The sequence below is a fragment of the Papio anubis genome, chromosome 13 (assembly GCF_008728515.1).
Source record: "Papio anubis isolate 15944 chromosome 13, Panubis1.0, whole genome shotgun sequence".
NCBI lineage: Eukaryota > Metazoa > Chordata > Mammalia > Primates > Cercopithecidae > Papio > Papio anubis.
The window spans coordinates 55,655,891-55,677,338 of NC_044988.1; the positions used below are offsets into that span (position 1 = coordinate 55,655,891).

The 21,448-nt window shown below is 40.6% G+C and overlaps 1 protein-coding gene and 1 long non-coding RNA gene across 3 annotated transcripts in view; one reads left to right on the forward strand and one right to left on the reverse strand.

Annotated features, from left to right (window-relative positions):
• The window catches only part of TEK (TEK receptor tyrosine kinase), a 122,601-nt gene that overhangs the window by 51,676 nt on the left and 49,477 nt on the right, over positions 1-21,448 (forward strand). For both annotated transcript variants that reach the window (XM_003911626.5, XM_009188658.4), the window contains exons 3-6: positions 9,098-9,208; positions 10,078-10,230; positions 16,466-16,597; positions 17,072-17,212. In XM_003911626.5, coding sequence (XP_003911675.1) covers positions 9,098-9,208; positions 10,078-10,230; positions 16,466-16,597; positions 17,072-17,212 — 537 coding nt within the window. The remainder of the gene's footprint in view (positions 1-9,097; positions 9,209-10,077; positions 10,231-16,465; positions 16,598-17,071; positions 17,213-21,448) is intronic.
• On the reverse strand, positions 902-19,449 carry LOC116270027. Its single transcript, XR_004177901.1, has 3 exons — positions 18,525-19,449; positions 17,855-18,018; positions 902-2,034 (listed from the first exon to the last, which is right to left on the reverse strand). It is a non-coding gene; the product is annotated as an uncharacterized LOC116270027 (long non-coding RNA).

Below are 21,448 nucleotides of genomic sequence, written 5' to 3' on the forward strand. Positions count from 1 at the left end.
CACTTCTGCTTCATTGTATTGACCTAAGCCAGTTAAGTAGCTGAGCCTAGTGTCAGAGTGAGAGGGCACTACAAGTTGAAATGACAAAGAGTCAGGGATGTGGGGAGGAATGAAGAATTTTCCTCTTTGCAGGCTGCCATTCTTGGAAAAGGACCATGATTTAATTTTAGCAGTCGAGTACCCAGGTCTAGCTCAGAAAACACCAGAATTTTGCAGGAGGATTTTGAAAGCCTCCTCTAAGGGAGGATTATTAAGGCTTTCTACTACCCCACAAGGCAATGATGTGATGATGTCTTTCTCTCAAAATAAAACTGGGCCTTAAGCTAAATCTTTAGACCAGTCCACCTATGTGATGGCAGTTGAAGGAGAGGGTGTTGCAAACATTATTTAATACAATTAATTGTATTCTAAGGTCCCAGGCCTGGACGGGCAGGTAGACTTCTGGTGCTCTTGATGCTGTCTGCTGGGAGGAAGGTACAGAATGCCAGCTGAGGTGACCTCCCTTTGTTCTGCCTGGAATGATCTAGCCTCTCCCCTATCAGCCACTTTGTCTGGGCTGCTGATTCCTAAAATGAAGGAGTCTTTTCCAAATTAATATCATCACAACCACAGGAGCTGTGGACCGAGGACTTGTCATTACATCAAATAATCACATTATGAGCTGTTTAGGGTTTTTGTTTGTTTGTTTGTTTGTTTTAAGACAGGGTCTTGCTGTTGTCCGGGCTGGAGGGCAGTGGCACAGTCATACTTTACTGCAGCCTTGACCTCCTAGGCTCATGCTATCCTCCCACCTCAGCCTCCTAAGTAGCCGGGACTACAGTCATGCACCACCATGCCTGGCTAATTAAAAAAAAATTTTGTAGCTATAGGGTCCTCTTTGCTGCCCAGGCTGGTCTTGAACTACCAGCTTCAAGCTATCCTCCCACCTTGGCCTCTCAAAGTGCTGGGATTACAGGTGTGAGCCACTGCACCAGGCCTTACTTTTAGAAAGCTGATCCAGTTAAGTAACACACCTCTGCACATTGCTGATTGACTGTTTCTTTTATAATGTAACCACCTGTAGTCTGTATTTTTTTTTGGATCAATGCTTTTTAAAGTTGAACATGCTTACAGATCACCTGTGGGTCTTGTAAACATGCAGACTCTGATTTAATAGGTTGTTTGGGAGAGTCCTGGGATTCTGCATTTCTGCATGTCCCAGGTGATGAGAATCTGCTCCACCGTGGACCACACTTTGAGTAGCAGGGGTTTAGAGTTAGCCTTTCATTAGGGTCCACCTGAAAATATTTCTTTGAATTTGCTAATGGTAGTAATGAAAAGATTTGAAGGCAGGAAACTCATTTTAAGGTCAAAAGTAATAAAATTGCTATTCATTACAAATGAAGGAAAGGGTTTTCTTAGCAAAACTAGAATGTTCACCTTTAAATGACAGCAGGGCAAGTGGGAAAAGTGTGCAACAGAAATTCCCAGGAATGCAGCTCTCCGCTGAGGGAAGAGAGGTTGAACAAAGGGATGTGAGGTGTGCCAAAGCTATCATGGCTGAAAGTCAGCTCTATTATTCTTCACATGTGTCATTTTGGATTTGACTTGAATAAAGACTAATGTTCTTCTGCTGATGTTTCCACATTCTAAAGGAAGATGATCTGAGATTATGCCCCAGTCATTTCATGGGAACAAAATGTGAAGTGCCACTGTGTCCTCACTGCACTGTCCAGAGGTCATCCTTGACAATGTATAAATAAGAACATGTAAAGCAAACTGGACCAGAACGTTGCGAGTTAAAAACCCACTGTAATGATCCCCCCAAACTGAGAGTCTAGGTAACCACAGGTAAAGAATGGCTTAATTTCAGTTAAATAAGGCAAAGGCAGACCTGGATAGTGAGAAACACTAATGAGAAGATGGCTTTTAGAGTTATACTCACCTGAGTTTTAATTCTTTCTCCATCACTCACCAGCCGTGTGGCCTTTGGCATGTTATTTAACTTCTATTGGTCTCAATTATTCATCATCTGTGAAATGGGTATAATAATACCTACAAAATTGTTTTGTTTTAAATAAGTTGGAATAGACAAGAAGCATTGATTTGCACAGTGAATGTGTCCTTAAAAGCTTAGGTAAAGCAATACATTGCTGCAGAACAAGGTACATAGTAATAAGAATAATAGCAGCTTATAAATGGTGGGAATAGCATTTGATGCCAAGTGATCTGACTTCAGAGCCAGTATTTATTACCACTGCACCACCTTTCGATAACATTCTCACTTAATGTTAACAACTCTCCCTGATTCTGAGCTCTTGTTTTATAAAGTACAACGATTCCACCTGAAGCCCTAAAAAGCAACGCAGGGCACAGAGTAGAGGTATGAGAGTGGAAGTCAGACGGATATGGGTTCAAGTCTACCTCTGCAGCTGAGTGGTGTGGCTCAGGACAAGTTACTTAATGGAAGTCATAATTTTTCCTCATGTGAAAAAAAATAGGGATAGAGATTTTATCACACATATTTGAAAATTAAATAAGGCACTTAACTTTTACCAATTACATTATCTGCTTCACAGTAAATGTTTAACAACTGTGATTACTGTCATTTCTTTGAGTAATAAATTGGTGAGACAATTTTCCTACTCAATTGTAGAAGTTTTTACTATGCATTAACATATTATGGAGTTTTACACAAAATGGAAAAATAGGTATGTTCTCTCCTGCATTTTAACAATAACAGCATCTCAGGCTGGTGAACGGGTTCTGTTTTTCTTGCTGACCATCCAGTGAGGGAAATCTGGTTTGAGGAAAGTGAAATCCTTTATGGTGAATCAGGAAAAGCCTCCAAAACTATGTTTTCATGTCACTGTTAATTCGTTATTAAAACATCATGGAAACTCAGAAATGCCTGCCTAGGGACACAGCAGGATAAAATAAACATCAATATATTCCTGCTTGCTGCTGACTCGTACATCTGTGGAGGAAGTGGAAAATCCATTTGAGATGTGCCAAAACACAGCTTAAATTGGCTCACACACCCCAAACAGCCAAACTGGTTTTTATCAATGGCATCACCCAAAATAGTCAACAGCAGTTTGACTCAAACCTCATTGGTGATTTCATTTGGGGGTAGGAAATTATATATAAAGTTTGAAACATTTTCAGATCCAAAGACCTGTTTCAAACTGATCCATTAGAAGAAACAGAGGGTTATTTTATTCCTACTTTCATTTGAGAAATAGCTTTATATTAAGAATATCAAACTTCCCAAACATGATTTATGCAGTTGATCGAGGAGAGCCATTTGCAGCTAAATAACACAAAGGAATATGTTAAAAGCATCAAGAAAATGGGAAAATCTGAAACAGTTTAGTTCATTTATACTTTCATTCCACAATTCTTCTTTTTTTTTTTTTTTTTTTTTTTTTAGACAGAGTCTTGCTCTGTCACCCAAGCTGGAGTGCAGTGGCACGATATCAGCTCACTGCAACCTCTGCCTCCTGGGTTCAAGCGATTCTCCTGCCTCAGCCTCCCGAGTAGCTGGGACTACAGGCGTGCACCACCATGCCCAGCTTGTTTTTGTATTTTTAATAGAGACAGGATTTCACCATGTTGTCCAGGGTGGTCTCCATCTCCTGACATCGTGATCCACCTGCCTCGGCCTCCTAAAGTGCTTGGATTACAGGCGTAAGCCACCGTGCCTGGCCACTACAATTATTCTTGAGCCTCTATTTGTGCCACACATTTTCCTTTGTATGCCTGACATTCCCCTAGCAACTTTATATGTATTACTAACTTAGTCTTTATCAAATATATATCAGATGAGGACTTTTAAGACCCCACTAATAGATGAGACTTAGCTATTGTAACTTACGTGCATTCACTAGTTATGGAGTGTTGGATCTGGGAAGGTGAAGTCAGGCCCGATTCTAGAAGCCTGGCTCTAACCATCACCCTGTGCTACCTTTCAAACCAGATGTGATCTTGCCCTCCTGGAACACTCAATCTAGTAGGGGTTATATACCATGAGTGGGGCTATAATGAAAAAATGCAGGGGTATTTAGGGAGTAGCTATGAGAGCGTCTAACCTGTGTTCCAGGTGTTGTGTGAGGTCTCTGGAGATACCTAAATGGAAACTGATGAATGAGTAGGAACTGACGAGGCTTAGGAGAAAAGGATGAGAAAAGAAGAAAGAAAACTCATGACTTGGATGTGAGTGATGAGGTCTGGCTAAGGAATTGAATACAGTTCAAAGTGGCTGGAATTGAGAGCTAAGGATGTGGACCTGGAGAAGATAAGTCTGGAGAACTAGGGGTGGAGGTCTTGAGTTTGTGTCTCAACTTCCACGTTTATTCACTGTTGACAGGCCTTGGGTAAGGGACTTAGACTTTCTCAACTGCATCTCCCATATGGATAAACTGTAGCTATACTGTCTTCACAGGATTGTGGTGAAATTGCACAAAATAATCACAGATATAAAACTACATTATTTCCTGTGGTACTTATACAACAAGTAAACTGAAAGGAGATGACTGAAATTGAGCTCACTTGTTTTTCATCTGTGTTTTCACTTGTATATAACTTTTACTACCACCTACTTTCTTCTCCAGCCCTTATGGAATAAGGAATTATATTTTTAGTTAAGCTCTGCCCATGAATTAGCCCATCCAAATGATCTTAAGCAAGTTATCTTCTAACCTAGGCCTTGGCAATATCATTTATAGAATGAGGTGGTTGCACCTAAAAGCCTTTTGAGTGCTAACATTACATAATCTATGAAAGTATGCGGAGCCAGATTCCTTGGTTCAAATCGTGGCTCTCCCATGTATATGCTATGTGATCTTGGACAGGTTACCTAGATTCTCTGTACCTTAATTTCCTCATCTGTAAAATTAGGATAATTGTAGCATCTATCTCATAGGGATATCATAAAAAGTAATTTTTTTTTTAGTTGGAGTCTCCCTCTGTTGCCCAGGCTGGGGTGCAGTAGCTCATTACAGTCTTGATTTCTCTCTCTTTTTTTTTTTTTTTTTGACAGAGTCTCACTCTGTCGCCCAGGCTGGAGTGCAGTGACACGATCTCGGCTCACTGCAAGCTCTGCCTCCTGGGTTCACGACATTCTTCTGCCTAAGCCTCCTGAGTAGCTGGGACTTACAGGCACCCGCCACCACGCCTGACTAATTTTTTGTATTTTTAGTAGAGATGGTGTTTCACTGTGTTAGTCAGGATGGTCTTGATCTCCTGACCTCGTAACCTGCCCACCTCGGCCTCACAAAGTGCTGGAATTATAGGCTTGAGCCACCATGCCCGGCCTACAGTCTTGATTTCTTAAGCGCAAGTGATCCTCCTGAACAGCTGGGACTACAGGCAGGTGCCACCATACCTGGCTAATTTTTAAACATTTTTTTGTAGAGAAGAGGTCTCACTGTGTTGCCTAGGCTGGTCTCAAACTCCTGGCCTTAAGATATCCTCCCACCTTGGCCTCCCAAAATTTTGGGATTAGAAGCGTGAGCCTCCGCCCCCAGGCTGACAATTAAATTTGTATAAAGTGCTTATAACAGTGCTTGGTCCATAGTAGGCGCTATTAAAATGTGCTTATTGTTTTTATGGTCTAGTCAAGTCACATGACATCAATATATGTGTACTGAATACAAGCCAGGCTCCTGTGTCATCAGAAAGCCCAAAGTAGAACATGAATGTTGGGTTTCCTTCGTTAGTACTCAGCAGAGAACAGCCAGCCTGGAGACATTCATGCAGAGGGAAACTGTGGACAGCAGTGAAACTCTGGTGTGAAAATGCCCCTAAGAAAACAGGAGCTTAAAAAGCACAGTCCTAAATAATAAAGAGTCGCAGAGTAGTGGGGGGAAAGCTACTTGGAGTTGAGCCTACTGGGGAACCTTGGTTCCTTTCAGAACACAATACTGAGTGAGAAGTCCCACGGTCAGCTAAATAATTCTCACACAAAGGAGCAGAAAATATAAACAAACCACATAGACAGGAACAACAGCATGAAATGGCCAGAAAAAAATTCTCATAGGAGTCCAGGAGCATGCCACGGAGAGCAAGAGCTGCATGCATTTGGAGGGCTAAATGAAGCACTTGGCAATGTGAGCAGAAGCCCCGCAAAGCCAGCCCCGCTCACCATCCAGTTCCCTGTCTGCTCCTCCTTTATGGCTGGTTCATTTTAGTGCTCTGGAGAAAAGTGTCCCTCAGGTTCATATCAGAAATGTCAGCACAGCAGTGTTGCTGTTTATATTAGAAGGATACTGACCTCCTCTAAGCACCTCAGGGCTTAGCCTACATCACTTAATATTACTAACAACCTTTGAAGGTAGGTATTATTACTTTTCAGTTACACATGAGAAAACTGAGATTTGCAGAGGTGAAGCAACTCTTTCAAAAAGGGTGGCAGAGGGTGGATCCAAGCCCAGGAATGTGTCTGATTCCAGCGCTCACACTGCTGGAATGATCTACCCCGTGCTCTCTCTGGGTTTGCCCCAGGTCATCATCTGTACCAGAGGCATTTACATACCTGACCACCAGGGGAGTCTGTGCAAGGCACCCATACTAGGGTCAGCAGGCACAGCCCACAGCCAGTGAAAGCAAGCAGACAAACCTAAAGCCCAGGTCCTTCTGAGCATGGTTTGGAGGCATCTTTTGCTCTCACAGGGTAGCTGTCTCAGCCAGTGGTGCACAAAACACTTGATTAGTCTTTCTCAAACCACCATCTGAAAGCCATGGATGAGATGAGAATGAGGGCACAGCGACCAGCTGGTTCATCACAAGGTCCTCAGCAGGATCCGTACAATCCCAAGGCTTGGTCCTGGTCTGAATCTTTATAGGAATTCTTGCTTTGGGGGGCAGGATGTTTTGCTATTAATTTCTAATTTAGGTGCATTCTGGTCAGAGAATTTGTTATCAACAGAGATGTGCTTTGTGGATAAATAGGTAATGTTCTGGTAAATAATGTGTATTTCAATAACTGAGCAAGGGGTTAATGAATATTCAACAGATCTCTAATAGCATTATTAAAATCTTCTAAATATTTTCTTAGTAATTTTCAGTCTTTTTAATTAATTTCTGAAAGTTTCCACTGTGCTTATAGATTTGTCAGTTTCTTTAATTCTGACACTTTTTGTTTCATGAACTTTGAAATTCTGTTGTTAGATGCATATATAATTTCAGGATTACAATATCTTCCTGAACAAGACATGTGAATAAAATCTAACAGGGTTTTATCAGTAGATGGTTCTGTTTTATCATTACATAATGACCATCTTTATCCCTAACAGTTTTTTAGCTTTATAATAATTTTTTTCTGTATAAATGTTGCAATACTAGTTTTATTTAGTGTTAGTGTGCTATATATTTTTACATCCCTTTATTTGCAATCTTATGTGCCATTATGTTGAATGTATACTTCATGAAAAGAGCACACAGTTTTGTGTGTGTGTGTGTGTTTTAGAATTAAGATTCTAGAATCTAAGATTTTCTGATCTGAATTTGATATGAGCTCCTGTTTTTTAATACATATTTGGCATAACTTCTGCCACCTTATTCCATCTTTTCCACACCATGATTTTCTCTGGTCCTTTGGTTCTCATTTTATGTCTTTTGTTTCCTTCTCTTCTCTCTTGCCCTCCTATTAAGGAAAGTTAGATAGACTGTTTCTCTTCTTTTAGTGGTGAGCCTTATATTGTTAACATTGGCTTAACTTAAAGCCTAAAGCTAATACCTCCTTATCTCACAGAGTTTGGCTTTCTGCAGATTATGATACAAGTTAAAGGCATTCAGAAACTCTTGTTGTTGGAAGAAAGTTAGAAGATTTTATTCACACATCTTGTCCAATAAGTCAAGGGATTCAATGTTGCATGGCAAGCTTGACACAGTGATAGGAATTTGCAATCAATTGGCTTGTGATTTTTTTTTTTTTTTGAGACTGAGTCTTGCTCTGTTGCCCATGCTGGAATACAGTGGCGCGATCTTGTCTCACTGCAACCTCCACCTCCCGGATTCAAGCAATTCTCCTGCCTCAACCTCCCGAGTAGCTGGAATTACAGGCGCGTCCCACCACGCCTGGCTCATTTTTGTATTTTTAGTAGAGACGGGATTTTGCCATGTTGGCCAGGCTGTTCTCGAACTCCTGACCTCAGGTGATCTATGTTGGCATCCCAAAGGGTTGGGATTACAGGCATGAGCAACCATGCCCAGCTTTGGCTTATGATTTTATAAGTCAAATATAAAATAATTTTCCCAGTTACATCTCAGTACTGTCCAGTTCCATAACTATGTCAGGTCATACATATATAATTAAAAGGTAGAAGGCAAGATAATTAGATTCTATCCTTGTCTTTATTCTTCAATCTTCCAATATTTACACCATGAGTAGTAAGTCCAGCATTTTGCTCATTTTATTTGAGAAATGCATGGAAATTAGAATTAGAATTAGAATTATTTGGAACAACAACAACACAAAAGGATCAGGGGAAAAGCCATTTGGCAAATGTTTTTTTCTCTTTCACTTTGGGGAAACTCAGATTTCATTCATAATTTTTTCCACTTTGAGAAAACTTGGTTGGGATTGGAAAAGGATGGCAGATTCACAGTTAATGTAGTTTGTTGTTAGTATCAGGACTTAGTTTGATAATAGGTACAGGTTGAGTATTCCAAATCCAAAAATCTGAAATCTGAAATGCCTCAAGATCCAAAAATATTTGAGTGCCAATTTGATGCTTAAAGGAAATGTTCATTGGAGCATTCTGGATTTCAGATTTGGGATCCTTAGCTGGCATAATGCAAATATTTCAAAATGGAAAAATAAAATCTGAAACACTTCTGGCCCTAAGTATTTCAGATAAGGGATATTCACTCTGAACTAATCAACACAAAATCCTCACCTCCCCAACCGCTGAATAGAAAAATTGTGTATAGGCATATTGTTTGTATATATTTACACTCTTACAGAGTGTAAATTAGCCACCACTGTTTTTCACTTTACAAAAACCATCTGACACCTAGCAAGTGCCAGCCCTCATTTTCTGAGTCTCAAAGTTCAATTGCTCCTGGAGAAAATGTGTGACCCCATTTTTGGTATTTGTTTTCTCTCTTTTAAAAGCTTCCTTCCTACCAGCTACTTTAACTATGACTGTGGACAAGGGAGATAATGTGAATATATCTTTCAAAAAGGTATTGATTAAAGAAGAAGATGCAGTGATTTACAAAAATGGTGAGTATGTGTTTCATTGCTTTCCCCATTATGATGTGAGATATCAGATAACATACAACATATTGGATCATTTTCCTATTGTGGTCTTGTGGGCAGATGTTTGAAGTAAAGCAGCTATGATGCAAGCTTTCAAATTCTGTGTATGATAGAAGCCCTCTTAGGTGACATATTTGGTTACTTAAGAATATTAAAGTGGAATTCATATATATGAATGTACATGGTATATGTATATACAATAAAACCCCATCATAATGTGAGATCCCAGCTTCAGCCATATAAAATGTGTTTCTTTGATTCTGACATTGTTGATTGCAAGGTTTAGGAAATTACCACAGTAAACGTGGGAAGCCAATTGTTAGCAGTTCTGGCAGTCCAACTGTGTAATCCAAATGTGTCTAGAACCTAGCTATGGTTTGGTACCACCCGGTGTCAGTTGCCTGATCCAGCTGGAATATTGATGGGGATCATTCTGAAGTGAGTGAGTGGATAGGACTTCCAGACTGGAGTAGCAATTATATATATCTCCTGGTTAATTGGTTAGTTGACAGGGTTACCTCTCATTTTTCACCTAACTTTGCCTGCCAACTATGTTCACCTCTCCCTGTAGAATGTAAGAACTTAGACTACTCCCACCTTTATGTGTTTGGTGGTAGATCCCACAGACTAACCTATCTGTTTTATCACTATGACTTTCTTGACTATTGGGAGAGTACTGAATAGTTCAGCCTTTTCATTCTTCTCCCACATCCAATATGTGAGAGCACCTTTTCTTTACCACGTCAGGGAAAGCTGATTAAGTGAAGAAACCAGACAAGGAAACAGGAATGTTTCAGTGTGACCTATTGTTCTTCACTCTTCCCTCTTACTAGGTTCCTTCATCCATTCAGTGCCTCGGCATGAAGTACCTGATATTCTAGAAGTACACCTGCCTCATGCTCAGCCCCAGGATGCTGGAGTGTACTCGGCCAGGTATATAGGAGGAAACCTCTTCACCTCGGCCTTCACCAGGCTGATAGTCCGGAGTAAGTGATGGAGAGGCCACCATTTGTGATGGTGTAGTTGTCAGGTTGTTAGGATTTTTAGTTGCAGGTAATAGAAACGAACTATGGCTTCTTAAGCAAAAACCAGGGATTGGTTCGAGGTGGTATTAGTCTGTTCTTATGCTGCAAAGCAAATGAATAAGAGATAGCAATCATCAAAGGAATGACAGAGGAACCCAGGTATTTAGACCTGAAGACTTAAAATATTTAATATTACAAATATTTGACATAGCTGGGGAAAATTCAGGGCAAATCATTTCTAATTTCACATGCTCTTTATTAAGACATACCTGAGACTGGGTAATTTATTAAGGGAAGAGGTTTAATTGACTCACAGTTCAATATGGCTGGGGAGGCATCAGGAAACTTACAATCATGGCAAAAGAGGAAGCAAACACATCCTTCTTCACATGGTGGCAGGAGAGAGAAGAATGAGAGTGAAGGAGAGGGGGAAGCATCATATAAAACCATCATATCTCATGAGAACTCACTCACTATCATGGGAACAGCATGAGGGCAACTGCCCCCATGATTAAATTACCTCCTACTGGGTTCCTCCCACAACACATGGGGATTATAGGAACTACAATTCAAGATGAGATTTGAGTAGGGACACAGCCAAACCATACAAGAGGAGGACACTAAGGACTCTTAATATATTGATGGGAAAGCTGAAAAGTGGCCGGGTATCGTGGCTCATGCCTGTAATCTCAGCACTTTGAGAGGCCCTTTGAGCTCAAGAGTTTGAGACCAGCCTGGGCAACATGGCAAAACCCCATCTCTACAAAAAATACAAAAATTAGCCAGGCATGGTGATGTATGCCTGTAGTTCCAGCTATTTGGCAGGTTGAGGTAGGAGGATAGTTCAAACTCGGGAGGTCGAGGCTGCAGTGGGCCAGGCTGGATGAAAGAGCAAGACCCTGTCTCAAAAAAGAAAACAAAACAAAACAAAACAAAACAAAACAAAAACACTATAAAGCAAGTTCCAGTAAAGATAAGCTTCAAGGAAGAGCTGAGGCTCAGTTGTGGTTGGTGTGGGTGGTAGGGGAGAGGGCTTTCTCTCAGAGATGCTGCTTTTACCATGACTCAGCTTCAGCAATGTTTCTTTCACTTCCAAATTTTGAACTTCCAGGAAGAATAATGAGATTGGCCTAACATATATTAGATGTCTATCAGCCTAGACCAGTGAGCTAAAGACAAGGGTGGATCCACGTACTACAAGTTACAGGCACTAGAAGCTCACATTTGTACAGCATAATCATCCATATAAAAAGGGAGATCACAATGAGGAAAGCAGTCTCACTGAAAAGTGTCTGCTCTAGGGGGATGAGTTGGACCTCTTGGATTAGACTAAAGTCTACTTAAACATTGCCTCCTGTAAACCCCACACTTCCTAGGTCATGTAACTTTTTTTTTTTTTTGAGACAGAGTCTCGCTCTGTCGCCCAGGCTGGAGTACAGTGGCGCGGTATCGGCTCACTGCGAGCTCCGCCACCCGGGTTCACGCCATTCTCCTGCCTCAACCTCCTGAGTAGCTGGGACTACAGGCGCCCGCCACCACGCCCGGCTAATTTTTTTGTATTTTTAATAGAGACGGGGTTTCACCGTGGTCTCGATCTCCTGACCTCGTGATCCACCCACCTCGGCCTCCCAAAGTGCTGGGATTACAAGCGTGAGCCACCGCGCCCAGCCGGTCATGTAACTCTTAAGTGTGATTTTTATTTTCAGTTTTGAAAAATGTAAGAGTTAGAACTAGTAAACACTTTTTTTCTCCATTATAACTATTGAAGTGGGGCATAAATATCACCATTACATTTTCCTGTAATTTTTACAGGAACTTGACGAATAGAAACAAAATGATTTGCCCTGAATTCTCCCCAGCTGTATCAGGTTTTCATAATATTAAATATTGAAGTCTTCAGGTCTAAATGCCTGGGCTTCTCTGTCATTCCTCTAATGATTGGCATCTCCAATTCATTTGCTTTGCATTATGTTCCCCCATTCGTTTACCAAAATATGTTGATCTTAAATCTGTGCCAAGAATTGTGTTGGTGTTGAGAATACAGGATCATAAGATAAATCCCTGTCCTTTGTGTCATTCCCAATCAGAGTAGGCACATGTATAATAATTACCTAAATAAATATTGAAAACTGACAGTAGAAGTATGAGAAGTGTGATTCATCTAGTTTATGCTCCATGCTTAGCCACCTCTGTGGACATAAAATATAGCAAGGTGTTTTATAGGCAGGACTATTTGGGCTTGAGTCGAGAGGCATCTTTCCATGTACCCAGGACCTGTTTCCTCCTAGATGACTACTGTGCTTGACTTCTATTAAATGTCAGAGCAGCCTTTTTGTAAGATGAATCTTTAAAACATATAATTTATGATGATAGCAAAACTGCAATATTCAGCTTCTAATAGCTTGCCTCACAGCTACCTTTACATGAAGTTTCTGTGGCCTTGGGAGAAGCAAGTGACATCCCCTTTTATTCCACTACTCAGGAGAGACTGAATGGCAAGGAAGCAATTTGCCTTTATTTCATTTCGATAGTTTCTCTGGAGTCTGATATAACACCATGTACTAGGTGTACTCAGAGGGTAAATGGGGTATGTCTTCTAGGAAGGTCAAACTGTCTATACATGTTGATATATATTTGTTTGAGAGAGGAAAATCAAAGCGTTTTTCCTAATCTCTGCTCTCACTGAACACAACGCTTCTGACACCAATGCGTAGGGAGTTTTCCTTACACCCTATCCAATTCTCTAGCAGACATCAACTGGGTATCCTGCAGTTTGACTTAATTCTGACTCTACCTGGAAATAGCATCAGACCCTACTAGTTAAGTGTCCAGTCCTATAAAACTGCCCCTACTTTAGATGCCAGTTGCAGGCCCCAGGTTGTGACCTATGTCTCTGACTGACCGTATATCATAAACTGGAGGTGAGACTCCCCCTTGGGTTGGGTTAATTTGCTAGGAGGGCCCACAGAACTCAGGGAAACACATTTACCATCTTATTATAGAGAATATTACAAAGGATAAGACGAACAGCCAGGTGGAAGAGATGCACAGGGCAAGGCATGGGGGGGGGGTGCAGAGCGTCCGTGTGCTCTCTAGGTACCTCACCCTCCAGGAACCTCCGTGTGTTCAGTGATCTGGAAGCTCTCTGAACCCTGCCCTTTTGGGTTTTTATGGCGGATTCATTAGGTAGGCATAATTGACTAAATCATTGGCCATTGATCAATTCAATATGCAGCCTTTAGCCCCTCCCTAGAGATTCGGGGGTGAGGCTGAATATCACAACTCTCTAATCATGCCTTGGTATTTCTGGTGACTAGCCCTCATCCGAAGCTATCTAGGGACCACCAGCCACCAGTCCTCTCATTAGCATACAAAAGGCACTCTTACCACTCCAGAGATTCCAGGGGTTTTAGGAACTCTGTGCCAGGAACCAGGGAAGAGACTACATATATATTATACGTGTGTGTGTGTGTGTGTGTGTGTGCATATGTATATATACACACATACATACATATATATGTGTGTATGTGTGTGTATGTATATATAAAATATAAGAGACTATATATGTAACATATATTATATCACAATAACACAGTGGTAAAAGGCTTAAAGCTTTAAAAAAACTTTAATACTAAAACAAACCTATAAACTAGAGTATGAAATTCACCTGAGCTTTAAAGATAAAGCAAAAGATTTCTAACACATTTTGATATCCAAGCTGTCTCTTTTCAGTTTGCTAGGAGTATGTGTTCATTCTCCTTTGTGGTTAGGAGTATTTTAATGAAACCATTCGACAAGCACAGCTAATATCTAAAATCATTCTAAGAAAGTTTAAGTTGGATCACAATCATCCCATTTAAGAATATTTCTCCCCTGTATGAGTTCTTTGATGTTTATGAAGAAATGAGATAAAGTTGAAGGCATGTGTCCACTTCTCTTAACTGTAGGGTATCTGTATTAGTCAGTTTTCACACCGCTATAAAGAACTACCTAAGACTGGGTAATTTATGAAGAAAAGAGGTTTAATTGACTCAGTTCTGCATGGCTGGGGAGGCCTCAGAAAATTTACAGTCATGGCAGACGACAAAGGGGAAGCAAGCACCTTCTTCATAAGGCGGCAGGAGAGAGAGCGAGCATGTGCATGCAAAGTGGGGAAATGCCACACTTTAAAACCAGTAGCTCGGCAGGGCATGGTAGTTCATGCCTGTAATCCTAGCACTTTCGGAGGCTGAGGTGGGTGGATCACTTAGGTCAGGAGTTCAAAACCAGCCTGGCCAACATGGTGAAACCTGGTCTCTACTAAAAATACAAAAAAAAATTAACTGGGCGTGGTGGTGGACATTTGTAATCCCAGCTACTTGGGAGGCTGAGACAGGAGAATAGCTTGAACCTGGGAGGTAGAGGTTGCAGAGAGCCGAGATCTTGCCACTGCACTCCAGCCTGGGCAACAGAGCCAGACTGTCTTTCAAATAAAATAAAATAAAATAAAATAAAATAACCATTAGCTCTCATGAGAACTCTCTCACAGGAGAACAGCATGGGGGAAATCACCCCCATGATCCAATCACCTCCCAATAGGTCCCTCCCTCAACATGTGGGGATTACAATTGGAGATGAGATTTGGGTGAGGACACAGGCAAACCATATCAACATCTCTACAGGATGAATTGAAACTTAGAAACAGTCAGCGCTTAAAGATTTATTTAAAAATCACAATAGGATTTTCTTTTCTGTAGATTTGCTCTCTGGCAAGATTTTCGAAAGTAGCATTTCTTAAAATACAAAATCACAAGGCCTTTGAAGAAAATAGATGCCTAATTGTATACTTGTTGCTTATCAACAAACTCTTTTCTTGACCTCTCCATCCCCAAGAAATCACCTCTATTATTCCCTAAAGCTTTATTCTTCCTTCCTTCCTGGGATGAGAAGTGACGCTGGGATAGGTCTGTAGGTAGGTACAGGGCTGGGTACAGTTTAATGTCACAGGAAGCTCATTGCCATCTACATTGCCTGCCACCATTGGTTTTCAACATGTGTAAATAACCTGCAGTCTGGCTCTCAATAAATCACTAATTGCACAAAACCTCTTTCCCTTTATGTATTGAGGAATATAAATATTAGTTTTTAGACATTTTGTACCTTTATCTATTAAGTGGAAGACTGTAAGAAATTATGTGTGTTGGTAGTCTTCTTGATTACTGTAGAGAAAATACTGATAACCAGGAGTTCTTGCTAAAGAAATGATAAGGTTCCATCAGCTGTAGGCACAGGCCCAAGCTTACCACCATGAGACTAACAACAGGACAAAGACACTAGTTCCCTTCAGATGAGAAATGAAACTAAATTCCTGACCACAAAGAGTCATTCCAACCCCCTGGGTTTTCCTTATATTAGAAGCTATCCTAGGACCTAATTAACAATCAAAAATCATCAAGTGTTAGAAGTGGCCAGGAAATCTGAATCTACAAGGATTTTACCATCCTTGGACTTTAGGTTTTGCCTATCTTGTTTCACTTCTTATATGGTTTTCCAGCTGAAAAATAGGTGGAGGCTACTAGTTCCTGCTACTCGTTCTCTTTGTAGCCTTATCCCTCCTCCACATACTCTAGGCCAGAGGTTCTCAAACTCTAGCATACATCAGAATCACCTGCAGGGACTGTTGAACACAGATTACTAGGCCACTTCTAGAATTTCTCATTCAGTAGGTCGTGGTTGGGTGGGGTCTGGGGTTTGCATTTCTAACAGATTCCCAGATGATGGGGATGCTACTGGTCAGAAACCACACTTTGAAAACCACAGCGCCAGCCTGTAACCATACCTGCAGCTCCCTGGACATGGCCACGTTCTCTTCCCATGCCTTGCCTTTGCCTGGAACACACTCTCCAGCCTTATCTTCTTTGCTACTTAGTTGGTCCTGCAGATTCAGCTTGCACACCATATCCTCTGGGAAGCCTTCCTTTATGCCCTCTTCCATCCACCAGACAGAGTTAGGTACTCCTTGTCTTTGTTTCTATCACAATTTCTTGTTTACATGTCTGTCTCCCATATTAGACAATTAGCTTTTAGAGAGCAGAGCCTGTATTTTATCTTCATTCACCATTGTCCACTGAAATGACTGACACACAGTAAGTGCTCAGTAAGGATTTGTTGAGTGGATGTGCTGTACTCACCACAGCCTTGTTTTCCTTAACAAAAGGGTGTGAAGCTCAGAAGTGGGGACCTGAATGTAACCGTCTCTGTACTGTTTGTGTCAACAATGGTGTCTGCCATGAAGATACTGGGGAATGCATTTGCCCTCCTGGGTTTATGGGAAGGACATGTGAGAAGGGTAAGTCAAGAGACTTGATAAGTAAGCTGTGGATTTAAAAAGCCGTTGTTGCTGGATCTAGAATTTTAGATCTGGACACAGATGGGAATGGAAGCTAAATGGCCTCTGTTAGGTCAGATGGTACCTGTGTGTGAATTAGAAAAAGGTGCCTTTTCCTAAAGGCTCTTTATTGCCAACCACTGGAAAGTTATAATAAATATACAGATCTATGATGTTTACAATGCGAATGCTGCCCCCTAGGTTTGTGCAGTGCACAAACCTGCATGATTGTGAGTGATGTCCCTGATGTCCTCTCTGCGGGACAGTTTCACTATTAGTAAAATGGGCCATAAGGGTGTGTTCATCCTACTATGCCACAGCTGAGATTTGACTGTTTCCCATATTCACTAGACTAGGAGAAATGAATCCAAAGAATTATGTATTTCAAAGGGTTGCATATTTGACTCGGAACCATCTTTTCTTTTCCTCCCAAAGCTTGTGAACGGCACACATTTGGCAGAACTTGTAAAGAAAGGTGCAGTGGACAAGATGGATGCAAGTCTTACGTGTTCTGTCTCCCTGACCCCTATGGGTGTTCCTGTGCCACAGGCTGGAAGGGTCTGCAGTGCAATGAAGGTATGGACCAATCACACCCTTGGACAGAAAATGTTCTAGCAGGTATACAAAGGAGATCTAGTTTGCTGGAAATCACAATATAGGATATACCTGGACTGCTTAGTTACCCACTATTGGATGACAGGATTTTGAATCATGGATGTTTACATCCAATGTTAATTATATTTTCACAATAAAAATCTGGACCACATAGAAAGAAAGTACTTCTCATAACTATCATCTGGGGATCTTACTAAAGCATGGATTCTGATTTGGTAGGCAGGGACTGCGGCCCGAGGTTCTGCACTTCGAACAGGCTCCCAAGTAGTTCCGATGCTATTGGTTTTCAGACCACGCTTTGAGTAGGAAGACTATAGAAGACTTGTTTGTTTTTTTTTTCAGAGAATCATAACATCACAGCTTTAGCCAGGCATGGCAGCACGTGCCTATTGTCCCAGTTATTCAGGAGGCTGAGGCAGGAGGATCCCTTGAGCCCAGGAGTTTGAAGCTGCAGTGAGCTATGATTGCACACTGCACTCCAGCCTGGGCAACAGAGTGAGACCTCGTCTTTAAAAAAAAAAAAAAAAAAAATCAAAATCAGAGCATTTAGGTCAGATCCACACAGGATTTGGGGCTCAAAAATTGAAGAAGTTAAAATCTTACCTGCTGTGGACCTTATGCAAGCAGTACTAACTTCACCTACTCAGAGTCCCTCTGCCCTTTCTAAAATAAGCTTTCCTGTTTGACCAGGCTCGGTGGAGTGCATCTGACATCTACTTTTCAGTATGCGTTTCACATCGACTGTCACACGGTAGCTCAACATGAACCTGCAGACAAATGTGACAGAACGTCCTTAATGTATATTAATATTGTGAATTAGCCAGAGCTCAAAGGCTTTTCAGTGTTTATCTCACAAAGTCAGCTTTTCCCGTATCCAGCACTCATGGTAGCTACACTGGGGTCCCAGCAACTTGATAACAATGCTCCAGGGCAGAGCAATTCAGTAGAAATATAAGCCATCCACATATAGAATTTAAAATTTTCTAGTGTCCACATTAAAAAAGTGAGAAGAAATAGGTGAAATAATTTTGATCTATTATTTAACCCAATATGTTAAAAATATTATCAATTCAACATGTAATCAATAGAAAAAAAGTATTAATAAGATATTTAACACTCCCTTTTTCATAGTAAGTCTTTGAAATTTCAATTTGGACTAGCCATATTTTAAGGGTTATAGCCACATGTGGCTAACTGTACTGGACAGCACAGCTCCAGGGGCTTGGAGGAGGAGGACAAAGAGGAGAGTTACACAAAAGTTAGCTTCAGCTACCTGCAATACCTCATTTGGTTCCCTCTCAATGCTATGTCTGCCTCCCTGGAACATGGAATGAGCCACAGCAGTGCAGGAATCCCATCTGGCCTCTGAAGTGTGCATCTTAAGGTAAAAGGTGACTCCAGGCAGGGAGATCTGTCTTTTTTAAAAAAAAAAAAAAAAAAATAGAATCTTATGCAAACTACGAACACTTTGCTAGGACCCAGGAAAGGATGCATGCAGGCAGTCTCTAGAACATAAACTTCATCTGCTTCATAGTGAATGTGTCTCTGGGCCCAGGTTTATAAGAGTACATTTCATGAGCTCATTCCAGCCCATTCCTGGATCAAGAAATCAACAAGATTTTATGAATAGAACTGTTCTAATATTCTTCCAGACTCCTTTCAACAGTTACTATCCTGTTCAATCCATCCAAAAAGCAGTAGGAAAGCAAGGAGACATTTCTAACAGTAACTACTTAAGGACATGGTCTCCTTTAATAGTCCAGGATTTAGAATAGTCAACAATAGATTGTACATTGGCACGTTTTATGTATCGGAGCTGGTTTCTATCTGAGAAAATAAGCAATAATAAAAATTTTTGAAGCAGATAGTGGGGGCAATAAAGAGAACGGGAATTCCACTGTGCAAATACGTGATCATTCAAAGTCATTCAGAACCCTTTGCCAGGAAGAAAGTTACAGTGTATTCTAGAAACTAAAAAAATCAAGGCTTCATGATATTTTAAGGTCTTCTGCCATCCCAAGAGAAACTTGATTTCAGTAGTCAGATTTCCTTTATGCTTATTAATAGTTCTCAACCTTTCTACCATCTGCTTTGAGTAAGAAGTTGTGATTAAGTTTTTTTCCAGCTTTATCAAGGTCTAATTGCTAAATAAAAATTGTATGCAGTTAGGGTGCAAAATGTCATATTTTGATATATGTATACATTGTGAAATGATTAGCATTATTAAGCTAATTAACATATCCATCACCTCACACAGTTATCATCTGTGTGTGTGGGTGTGGTGACAGCATTTAAGATTGCTCAGCAAATTTCAAGTATACAATACAGTAATATTAAGTTTAGCCACCACACTGTATATTGTAATTAAAAGTTTTTGCCCTTTGACCAGCATCTCCCCATTTCTTCCACCCTTCAGTCCCTGGGAACCACTATGCTACTCTGCTTCTATAAGTTTGACTTTTTTAGATTCCATGTATAGAAGAGATCTTACAGTATTGACCTTTCTATGCCTGGCTTATTTCACTTAGCACAGTGCCCTCCAGTTTCATCCATGTTGTTGCAAATGACAGGATTTCCTTCTTTTCAAAGGCTGAATAATATGCCTTTATATATGTGTACACACCACGTTTTCTTTATCCATTCATCCATGGATGGACACTTGGTCAAGTCCATATTTTGGTTACTGTAAGTAATGCTGCAATGAACATGAGAATACAGATGTCTCTTTGAGATAGTGATTTCATTTCTCTTGGATATATACCAGATATGGGATTGCTGGATCACTCGGTAGTTCTATTTTGAGTGTTTTGAAGAACTTCCATATCGTTTTCCATAATGACTATGCCAATTTACATTCCCACCAACAGCATACAAGGGTTCCCTATTATCTACATCCTTGCCATGCTAGCAGGCGTGATGTGATATCTCATTGTGGTTTTGATTTTCATTTCTCTGATGATCAGTGAGGTTGGGTATTTTTCATATACCTGTTGGCCATTTGTATGTCTTCTTTTAAGAGATGTCGACTGGGCACGGTGGCTCACACCTGTAATCCCAGCACTTTGGGAGGCCAAGGCAGGTGGATCACCTGAGGTTGGGAGTTCGAGACCAGCCTGACCAACAATGAGAAACCCCGTCTCTACTAAAAATACAAAATTAGCCAGGCATGGTGGTGCATGCCTTTAATCCCAGCTACTTGGGAGGCTGAGGCAGGAGAATTGCTTGAACCTAGGGGTGGAGGTTGCAGTGAGCCGAGGTCATGCCATTGCACTCCAGCCTGGGCAACAAGTGTGAAACTCCATCTCAAAAAACAAAACAAACAAAAAAAGATGATGTCTATTCAGGTCCTTTGTCCATTTTTCAATCAGGTTGTTTTCTTGCTATTAAGTTGTTTGAGTTCCTTGTATATTCTGGATATTAACCTCTTATCAGGTGTATACTTTGGAAATACAGTCTCTTGTTCCATACATTGTTTCTTCCCTCCGTTGATTGTTCCCTTTGCTGTGCAGAAGCTTGTTAGTTTGATGCAATCACATTTGTCTATTTGTGCTTTTGTTGTCTGTGCTTTTGAGGTCATATCCAAAAACATCATTGCCCAGATTAATATCAAGAAGCTTTTCCCCTCTGTTTTCTTCTAGTAGTTTTACAATTTCAGGTCTTATGTTGTGTCTTTAGTCCATTTTGTATTGAGTTTTGAATATAATGAGATGAGGTTCTAATTTTATTCTTCTGCTTGTGGTTATCTAGTTTTCCCAGGACCATTTATTGAAGAGATTATCCTATCCCTGTTGTGTGTTCTTCATACTTTTGTTGAATCTGTTAACTGTAAATGTGTACATTTATTTCTGGGCTGTCAGTTCTGTTCCGTTGGTCTGTATGTCTGTTTTTATGCCAGTCCCATACTGTTTTTATTGCTATAGCTTTGTAATATATTTTGAAATCAGGTAATGTGATGTCTCTAGCATTTTTCTTCTTGCTCAATATTGCTTTGGCTATTCTAGGCCTTCTGTGGTTCAATATAAATTTTAGAATTGTTTTTTCTATCTCTGTGAAAAATTCCATTGCAATTTTGATAGTGATTGTATTGAATTTGTAGAAAACTTTGTTGTGATTGATACTAAAAATAAAAGACTGCATTTTAGCTGGGTGAATAAAATACAAAACCAAAACAAATCATCAGTGCCCCAAAAGACAAGC